This window comes from Condylura cristata, unplaced genomic scaffold, assembly GCF_000260355.1.
Source record: "Condylura cristata isolate star-nosed mole 26May11 unplaced genomic scaffold, ConCri1.0 scaffold00001, whole genome shotgun sequence".
Taxonomy (NCBI): domain Eukaryota; kingdom Metazoa; phylum Chordata; class Mammalia; order Eulipotyphla; family Talpidae; genus Condylura; species Condylura cristata.
The window spans coordinates 9,390,229-9,400,978 of NW_004567102.1; the positions used below are offsets into that span (position 1 = coordinate 9,390,229).

The 10,750-nt window shown below is 38.0% G+C and overlaps 1 protein-coding gene across 4 annotated transcripts in view; it reads left to right on the forward strand.

The window, feature by feature from the left end:
• UBR2 (ubiquitin protein ligase E3 component n-recognin 2) overlaps positions 1-10,750 on the forward strand; it is a 92,518-nt gene that overhangs the window by 66,187 nt on the left and 15,581 nt on the right. For 3 of the 4 annotated variants that reach the window (XM_004673484.2, XM_004673485.2, XM_012722505.1), the window contains 6 exons: positions 2,434-2,527; positions 3,265-3,426; positions 4,963-5,066; positions 5,734-5,812; positions 7,884-8,032; positions 8,480-8,535. In XM_004673484.2, the coding sequence (XP_004673541.1) occupies positions 2,434-2,527; positions 3,265-3,426; positions 4,963-5,066; positions 5,734-5,812; positions 7,884-8,032; positions 8,480-8,535 (644 nt within the window). Of the gene's footprint in view, positions 1-2,433; positions 2,528-3,264; positions 3,427-4,962; positions 5,067-5,317; positions 5,417-5,733; positions 5,813-7,883; positions 8,033-8,479; positions 8,536-10,750 lie in introns of those variants that run through there. The other variant, XM_012722511.1, reaches the window with a different exon arrangement.

A 10,750-nucleotide genomic window follows, 5' to 3' on the forward strand; every position in this document is an offset into this window, starting at 1 on the left:
CAGTGTACTTCATCAGTCTGCCTGTTCTGCTCCCCACTCTGCTTCTGGTGAATCCTCTCATGCCCTGCACCCCAGTTATGTATGCATAAATAAATCTTTAAAAAAAAAAAAGTAGAGATTCAGAGAAAAGTAAATCTTTTCTTTGTGATACAGTATTATGCTATATTATGCTATGCTACTTAATAGTTTCCCATTGTATGCACTTTTAAAGTGCTAGTAATTACTTGACACACTGAGATAGTAATTTTTTTTTGTCTCATGAATAGATACAGAGTTAAAGTTCTTGAAAAGCGATTCTTGAAGCATATTCTGATTTAGAATAGTGGTAATAACACAAACAGGGTCTTCCAAAAAGCAGATTGAGAAATTATTGTGCAGGACATTTATTAGAGAGAATCTTGGGATAAACATTTGTGGAAAGGAGGGGGAGGAGAAAAGGTTTGGGCTAAGAATGAAGTTGAGTTCCAGAAAGCCTCAGCTAACCCCTTATTAGCTCTGGGTCTAAGTAGCTGTGCAGAGGTGTCCTGAGGTGGAACAAAGGGTCTTTATACCCTGATTCTGATTCGGTGTCTTATTATGGGCCACATCTGGAAAGAGGTGTGACCTTGAGTGAGGCAGTTGTCCCTGAAGAATGGTGACGGTTGAGTGACCATCTGCCCCAACAGTTAAGGGAATAAGTCATTCATTCTTGCAGAGGCCACATTATTCTATACACCTTGCACATTTTGTGTCTCTGTTCTTTTAAGTTGCCTGTATGTGCACACAGTTTAAGTAAACCTCAGGAGTAGGTTAGGTGTCTTAGAAATTTCCAAAATATGTTTTTACTTTGTGCCTTTCATTGTGTAGTAGTGAAAGGATGTTTCAAAGCCTTGCAGGTAAGATTGCCTCTCCTCTCAGGAAAGTCTTCCCAGTGTGGCTCCCAATGATCTAATTAAGATTGGTCAGTTCATCTTAAGCAATGGTCATTTTAGGTAGGGATTTACAAATTTCATTTCAGGCTGAAGACAGAATTGCCAGTTGTTACTTTTTTAAGAAAAAATGTTGTCTACAATAGCAGATTTTTCAAATTCTTTCACAATGTATATCAATGAAGATCTTTATGCTTTTTTTTTTAATTTTTTTTTTAAATTTATTTATTTGTGCATACAGAACTGGGGTACAGGCCAGAGGCTCAGGGGCAGTGAGAGGCTTCACCAGAGACAGAGTGGGGAGCAGAACAGGCAGATCTACGAAGTACACTGCTGAGGGAAGCAGCGGGCAGGTCAGGAGAGGTCTGACACGCCATGTGGTCACCTCCGGGGCAGGTGGCAGGCGGGAATCGAACTCATGCGGAAGTGGCTTCAGATTCTCAGTGCTGGGCTTTAACCCGCTGCGCCACCAGGGAGGGCCTCTTTATGCTATTTTTACTAATTGGCTCTATTCAGTATTAGCATGTTAAATTAAAATTTAAATAATGGGTCCTCTCTGGTGGTGCAGTGGGTTAGGATGCAGCACTGCAAGTGAGCCACAGCCACTTCAGTGCAAGTTTGATCCCTAGCCCCAGAGGTGACCCACATGGTGCAACAGACCTCTCCTGACCCGCTTGCTGCTCCCCTCAGCAGTGTAGTCGATCTCCCTGTTCTGCTCCCCGCTCTGTCTCTGGTGAAGCCTCTCACCGCCCCTGCACCTTGGCTTGTATCCCAGCTCTGTATGCACAAATCAGTCTTTTTAAAAAAAACCAAAACAAAAAAAAACTTAAATGTTTTCAGAGTGTTAAAATTTTAAGATTGTAATATAAGGAGTAGAAAACATTCCAAGAGGCCATATATACCCATCTTGTGTTCATCTTCATTTTTTACCAATTTTGAATATAAAAAATTAAGCACCCTAACAGAAGTCTTTGAATGTCCCTTTTTACCCACTTGGAGTGGGACTGCTGGCCTAGTTTTTCCTTTGCTTTGACTCTGGTACAGGAAATTGTGATTATTCTCTGTAAGTGTTTCTAGGCAGACTCTCCTCAAGGGAGTACCCCATACTGCCAAAACATCTAACATTTTTGTTAGAGATCATTGTGACTCAGCAGCCCTCCAGGGATTAAAAGCAGCCCCAGGAAGATTACCTCTTCTACCAGGCTAAGGGATCTGGAGGAGGTAGTAGTCTCTTAAATTGTGTCCTTAAATTGTGAAATGTTAAACATATAGTTTTCCAATTTCAGTTAACTTAAGGTATGTTTAGTTAATTTGTTCAGAGAGATGCAAATTAGAGAGGGTCTTGCTTTTAAGTAATCCTGTCTTGCATCAATTATCAGTATATCAAATGAAAGATAAAAGCTATCATTTCAAGTTTACAAGCCGTCATGATGGATTTTGCAGTTTGTTGTAGTACCTTTGTTACAGGAAAATAAAATGCTTGGGCATTTTTTCTTTTGTTTTATTTGTTTGTCTTGTGATGCAGAAAAATATGATCCACTATTCATGCACCCTGATCTGTCTTGCGGAACACACACTGGTAGCTGTGGGCACATTATGCATGCCCATTGCTGGCAAAGGTAATTTATATTCTTAATAATAGTCAAGGCAACCGTACCAAAGGCGCAAAATTAAATAAATTTTAATAAAGGAATTTCTTTCTAGAAAAGGCAAAAAGAACTAAAAGTGTTGAAAAAAACTGCTTACTGCACATAACAATTAAAATTGAATGCTTTTTTGTACATGTAAAAGAAGTGACTTAGAAATTTCATATCACAGCTGCTATATCTTTTAGTGTGGAAATCTGTATTGAGTTATAAACTAAATGAAGAAAAATATTTTTACATTGGGATAAACTCTACAAGAGTACTATCTTCAGGTCCAGGGTAAATAACTTTGATTCTGAAGGTTTTAACAGTTGCCCTGGTACATCTGAGATTGTCATGGCCCCTGTGCTAAGGTGGGATAATCTCAGATGTGTTCTGCAAAACCAACAATTCAATGCTATTAGCACTGTGTTCACTGAATTATCATAAACTGCCTCTAACAAATAACCACCAGCACTAGGGAGGGAATCACACAGCACTGAACCCAGAAATTTACTGCATTGCTAATGGCATTCTTCTTTAAATTTTCCTATTTTTTAAAATTCTTAACCAATTTTGATAATTAAGACATCTCCAAAATTCAAGTTAACTTGTTAAAAAGAATTCAGTTCAAGTCTTTAATGTTTTAATTATTTTTGAAATGTTGAAGTTTATAGCTCTTGTTTTTAAAAAATGCCATTGTTTTTGATATCTCATGTGTTCTTGTAAAGGTATTTTGATTCTGTTCAAGCTAAAGAACAGAGAAGACAGCAGAGATTACGCTTACATACGAGCTACGATGTAGAAAATGGAGAATTCCTGTGTCCCCTTTGTGAATGCTTAAGTAATACTGTTATTCCTCTGTTGCTTCCTCCAAGAAATATTTTTAACAAGTAAGTTTTGACTCACAAAACTTTTTTTTTTTTTTAAGATTTTATTTATTCATACAGAACTGGGGTACAGGCCAGAGATGTGGCGGGTGAGAGGATTCACCAGAGACAGAGCAGGGAGCAGAGCAGGCAGATCTACGAAGTACACTGCTGAGGGGAGCAGCAGGCGGTCAGGAGAGGTCTGCCAAGCCATGTGGATCTCCTCAGGGGCAGGCGGGGTCGAACTCATGCGGAAGTGTCTTTAGCTTCTTAGTGCTGTGCTTTAACCCGCTGCACCACCAGGGAGGGCCCTCATAAAACTTTTATATCAAAGCATTACATTTGAAAATAATGAAATAAACAGGAGGTAGTAGGGATCAGTCTAGATAATTACATGTTTTCCAGCTACTACCCAAACTTTATGAAGTCTTGTCTTCTAGCAGACCTATGATACAGAAAGTATAAAATTCCTGTGTATTCATGAAAACAATTTTCTACATTTCTAGTACTTTAATAACAATTGCGCACATATTTTTCACGAGAGATTTTGTGCAGTTTGCTAACCAACAACAGCTTCAGGAATTGAGCCAAAAATTGAGTATCTGTTAGGGTGCTTACAACAAATTTTTTGTCATTTCATAATTTTTAGGATGCTTTTAGTTAAAAGTAGTGGGCATGTTCACTTCATATAGGAATTTGACACTGTCTACCATTGAAATCTAACCTCAACTTTTATGAATTTATACTATATATTGTGCTACTTGGATCCAATTCAAAGCAAAGTCATGTTTGTTCCTCAACTTTACTAGTTCGGACTATGCATCTTAGTCTGTATTCTTAAAATACCGTTAAACTTGAGTGTAAGCTCATGGTTTTCAATCATAAAAGATTACCATGGTGTTGATATATGTCTGCGCTTGAGCTGATGAAGAAATTTGAAAATCAGTGTTACAATAAGGATTCATTGCATAAAATGAGATGGAAAAGTCACCTTTGTTGGAACTTACCCATCACTTATGATTCAAAGTTGTTTTTTTTCCCCCATGAGAATCTGTTATGGCATTGTTTTTAAGAACACAGAGTTTGTAGGCTTACAGAGGTGGGTTTGAATACCAGCTCTGTCCTTTATATGGCCTAAATCAGGTTGCATAGCTTTAAACCTGTCTCCTCACCTGTAAAATGGGCATAACAGTAGAACCTATTTCATAAGGATATTTTGACGATTAATGTAATAGTGTAAAATGCTTTAAGTACTTGTTAATAAGCCCTCAGATATTAGTGGTGATAAGGTGATTGTGAATATTTAAGAAATATTTGCAAGTTCCAGTACTAAAAAAGTGAAATTTTTGGCAGTTTTTAACATCATATCACTCAATAATATATTTTCATTCCCATTGACAAATAACAATTCTGATTTTTTTTTAAGGCAATGAATTTTTCCCTGGCATTTTTTTTTTAATTATTTGAAGTTGTTTAAAATATGCCCATAATATTTGAAGTTTTTTTGTATCTTAAAGTAACAACAACAACATATTAAACATTCTCTATTATCTTTTCTAGGAGGTTAAATTTTTCAGACCAACCAAATCTAACTCAGTGGATTAGAACAATATCTCAACAAATAAGAGCATTACAGGTTCTTAGGAAAGAAGAGCGAGCTCATAGTAAGTTCTGATGAACCTGTTATCATCTTCCCCTATTGGCTGAGATTGTTGGGAAATGTAGTTCCAGAGAAATTGTTTTTAAAATATTTTAAAATATGACTTAATCTAATTTACTTAATGAACTAAATTTGATTTTACTACTTACTCCTTACTCCTTGAAAACATACAAGCTCATGCATGTTTACAAGCTTATGTATATATATACAAGCTCATAATAAGTCTTTCTCACTTATTCCCCTGCTTTATCGAAGAGCTTCTGGGGTTGAGGGAGCTGTGACTGAGAAGAGCCAGCTTCCGTCTCAGCGGGCTGACTCACTTTGGTGTTGCGTTACCAAAGGTGTCCTGTGCTCTACGCCCATGGCCTTGTGGGAAAGCAGTGTGAGCAAAATTTTTATCAGTGGTTTTCATAGAAACAATAGCATACTTTTGCTTTTCTTATCTTCCCTAGCTGTGTTCTAGAAAGCATAGGTGATGAAAGAAGGCACCTAGCTAGATCAACTGGAGAAAGTGTTTTTTATGCTGTGAATAACTGTAATGCCAGTTTTTATTAATGAAAATTTTTCCTGTTTTTAAATTTGTTTGACATAAATTCAGAATAACATATATATTAGATTTATAGAAACACTGTAAATTGAAAAACAATTGTGTAAAATTCTTGTTTCTTTAGATACTACCTTTTCAAAGAACTCAGAAAAAATGAATGAATTCCAGTTCCCTGAAGGATTTAGACCTGATTTTCATCCTAAGTGAGTGTATTTTATTCCTTTAAAACTCACCCAGTTGAAATGAAAAGTTAAGGCACCAGTTAATAAGACCACTTGTCAAGGGAGAGAGCAAAATGTTCCAGGACATGGGTCTTACATTCAGGTCATAAATAACATGAGCATTACCCGAGGGCACTCATCTTGCAAACCTAATGATAGAAACCTAAGAACCATGTGGCGTGTTTGACTCGCTAGACTACTGTGCTGACTCCGCACGATAGATACCTCTTTATCTGACTCTTTGACATCACCCCATCAGTAGATCTAAATCCAAACCACTTGTCTTCCCCACCAAATCCCATGCTAACCTCTGGCTTCCTTATTTGTATTTACGGCCCCACCAACCTCTTGGTAACCCAGGATCAAATTAGAGTATTTTCAGCACTGCTTCACCCTATAGCTAGTTAGTTGCAAAGTATAACATAGATCCTAGAGTTGCACAGCTTGCTTTGGTTCCCAACACCATTGCTTCTTAACTGTGCAACTTCGTGGAAACTGCTTGACCTCTCCAGACTATAGTTTTTTCATCTGTAAAATGAATATGGTGATACCTGCCTCATAAATGTTACTCAGGTAAAATCTTGGCTAACACATATAAACTGGAAACTGCCTAACACATAAAAGTAACTTTATAAAAACTAGTACTTAAGTAGAAAAAACATCAGTCCTCTGCCTCCCACATTCCTCCTCCTCATCCCCAAACACGTGGAGTTTTTGTTTGTTTCTCTGTTACTTACTTTTATATTTCTAGTTAAAATACTTAGTGACTCTTAATTTTTCATTTCTAAACAGTAGCTTTCTGTTGACTAGTAATTTAGGATTCTACTCTTACCTTTACCCTAACCACTGCGCCACACCAGTCTCCCAATAGAATTATTTCACAATTTTTGATTAAATCAATGTTAGTTTTCATATTATAATCATTTCTGCTGATGTAAGTTGTGTGTTAAATATTTCCTTTGTTGTATACTTGTTATCTTTCCTATGGGTAGCAATTACCTTGTTTTTTATTTTGTGCATTTGGATTTTTTGACGTACTTCTTAAATGTTTCAGTAGCCTTCTAAGAGCTCAGACCTATTAGCTGCTCTGTACTAGGGCCCGCCACCTCCAGGACTTTTCCTGGGCCAGCTCCCTTTGTTTCCTGGGTCTCACCCTTCTCTTGTCTTAAGGAGAGCATCTTCAGCAAATTGCAAAGAGAGGGTGCCTAGATGTTAAATATTTATATAGCTTTTCTCTATTCTATATGCTTGATTGATAGTTTGGCTATAGAATCATGAGCTAGAACTAATTTTCCATCTAGATTTTTTTTTAAAAAGATGTATTTATTTATTCATACAGAACTGGGGTACAGGCCAGAGATGCAGAGGGTGAGAGGATTCACCATGGACAGAGTGAGGAGCAGAACAGGCAGATCGACGAAGTACACTGCTGAGGGGGGTGGGCGGGTCAGGAGAGGTCTGCCATGCCATGTGGATCTCCCACTCATGCAGAAGTGGCTTAAGCTTCTTAGTGCAGTGCTTTAACCCACTGCGCCACCAGGGAGGGCCTCCCCATCTAGATTTTTAAGACATTGTTTTACTAATGTCTAGCACCCATTGAGAAAGAAATTCCTCTTCCTCGGTAACTATATTACTTGTATTATTTCCAAAAGTTTATTCCTTCTAGAAATTTTCTGTTTTCTACAGTGGCTTTGTTTTTCCTAAGTCCTTCTTTTGATTTATGTTTGATTCTTCCCTTTATCCCTGACGATTCTTAACTAAAGAAGCTAAAATCTGTGGCAATGGGTATTGTTGATGTTCTCAAGATAGGGAAAGAGGTCAAGGATCCCACAGTTCCTGATACCTCATTTTCGGCCCTGTGCCTCATCCCTATCAACCCCTATCAAGCATAGCTCCTCTTAGGCAGGGACAGTTTGCGTACCTATAATAGCCCCTTTGCATGTAATTATTTTAGTTTGAGTGGTTCAGTCCCAACATAGCAAGTAGTTGCTAGGAGAATCATTTGATTGATAGCACATTGTTTTTGCACTAATTCTGTATGCGTTCACTTTAGGAATCCTTATTCTGAGAGCATAAGAGAAATGTTAACAACATTTGGAACTGCTACCTACAAGGTGGGACTGAAGGTTCATCCCAATGAAGAGGATCCCCGTGTGCCCATAATGTGTTGGAGTAGTTGTGCATATACCATCCAGAGCATCGGTAAGAGGTTTAGAATTGTGTCTCTATTTATGTCATAAATATGCACTGACATGAGTTAAGTGTAAGTAGCCGTCCGTTAAATGAGATGCTTCAAGTGGGTAGCAATGTGAAGAAATTACTTAAAGGCTTTGGAGCCAGAAGTGCAGTATACTGACAGAATAATAGAGTGACAGTTTATTAACCACAGGAACAGAGAACTCATTTTTTTTTTTTTTTTTAGTAGTAACAACTTTCCTTCAGTTGAGGGACTATGGTTAAATTTTAAATTTTCACTCTTCATCCAAAGTTAATTCTTATAATATGGCTTAATGAAACCTGACAATAACATTGTACTTTTTGAGGAGAGAAATTTTTACTTTAAGGAAAATATCATAATATATATAGCAAGCTTGGATTTTATGTGTATATTAAAATATACATACTATCTGAACCACTTTAAATCTGCAGAAAGAATTTTAAGTGATGAAGATAAACCATTGTTCGGCCCTTTGCCTTGCAGACTGGTAAGTTCTCAATTTATTCAGTTCATGGAATAGTAGATTGGAAATTAGATGGTTCTGCTTTTTGTTATCTTAAAGGCCTAAAATTGTTATGTAAGCATAGAATCACGCCTATCCTAGTAAAACCCGTTTTTGATAGTGATGTTGAAGAAATAATGTTTGCAATTTAGTTTTTCATGGTTTTTCTTTAAATAGATTTCAGCTCTTTTTATCTAGCATGTTTGATTAAATACATAAAAACAGGGAAAGAAATTAAAAACTGCTTATTTCTGAATTTTTCTTAAAAATTTTATTTATGCTTACAAGAACTGGGGTACAGGCAAGAGGTGCAAGAAGTGAGAGGATTCACCAGAGACAGAGTGGGGAGCAGAACAGGCAGATTGACTGAAATTCACTGATGAGGAGCAGAGGGTGGATCAGGAGAGGTCTGCTGCATCATGTGGGTCACTGCTCTAGCCAGGGATTGAATTTGTGCTGCAGTGACTGCAGAGAGCTTCATAGTGCTGCACTTTAACCAGTTGTGCCACCAAGGAGGACCCTGTTTCTGAATTTTTAATACTTTATTTGGAAATACAAAGAATACCATATACCACATTTGAACATCCAGTACAACCAACATTTACAGAATATGGGTTAATATCAAAGCCATTGAGTATATTTACTGACTAAAAAAATGAGGAAGGAATATACCATGAAAGCTTGCTAATTTTTACTGTGTAGCTAGTGTTAGTGTCTTGCACTATTCATTAAGACTTAAAATCATAAAAATGCTCTTGAGCAGAATTATATCTTATTTATGTAGAATCACCTGGGGAGTGATTTAAAAGCTGCCTAGACACAAGGCATACCAGCTACCAGTCACTCAGTCAATCCCTAGAAGTGGGTTTTATTATTTTAAAACCTTCCCAATGACCAAGAATGAAAACCGTTGATAAAAAAGCTTAACAGGCCCTCCCTGGTGGCGCAGCAGGTTAAAGCACAGCACTGAGAAGCTAAAGCCGCTTCCGCATGAGTTCGATCCCCGCCTGCCCCGGAGGTGACCACGTGGCACAGCAGACCTCTCCTGACCCGCCCACTGCTCCCCTCAGCAGTGTACTTCATCCATCTGCCTGTTCTGCTCCCTACTCTGTCTCTGCTGAATCCTCTCACCCCCCACACCTCTGGCCTGTACCCCAGTTCTCTATGCATAAATAAATCTTTAAAAAAAAAAAAAAAGCCTAACAAAAAAGTTAAAAACCAGTATAGTAAGTCTTTACTTAATATAATACAGTCCACAGGTACTGAGAAATTGTGACTTTAAGCTTAGTAACATAAAGAAACAACATACAGCAATTCTTTCAACATTGGCTAGAATTTATTTTTCTCATCAATATCATAATGAAATAATGTCAGTCAGAGAACCCGCTGTGTAAAAGATAAAGTTCGGACCCTCCCTGATGGTGCAACAGGTTAAAGCACAGCACTATGAAGTTATGCAGCCACTGAAACACGAGTTTGATCCCCAGCCAGGGAGTAACCCACATGGCATGGCAGACCTCTCCTGACCCACCCGCTGCTCCCCTCAGCAGTTTACTTAGTTGATCTGCCTGTTCTGCTCCCTACTCTGTCTCTGCTGAATCCTCTCACCCCCCACACCTCTGGCCTGTACCCCAGTTCTCTATGCATAAATAAATCTTTAAAAAATAAGCAAAGTTCACTGTGATTATCCAGCAGTTAGTGTGCTGGTTGTGTTTTCTTTGCAAACACGTATACTTTATGGTTTGAGAAATGTAGATCCTATATCAGAGGTTCTAGTCCAAATGTAGTACGTTAAATCTTCTTTGGACCTTTTAAATAATCTAGATGCCTAGTGCACTTCAGACTTACTAATTGGAATATCTAGGAGTAGATCCTGGTATTAAAACTCGCCTTAATTATATCTTTATAGTAAATTACCAAACTGATGGTTCACATGAGTCTTAACTGATATATGTGATAGATGAAATGTGATATGATGTGACTGTCAATGTCACCATGGTATTTTGTGCCATAGTAAGTCTGTGAACCATTTGATTATTGAAAAGACAATCACAATGGCCCTCCCAGGTGGCGCAGCGGGTTAAAGCACAGCACTGAGAATCTAAAGCCGCTTCCACATGAGTTCCATTCCTGCCTGCCCCGGAGGTGACCACATGGCGTGGCAGACCTCTCCTGACCCGCCCGCTGCTCCCCTCAGCAT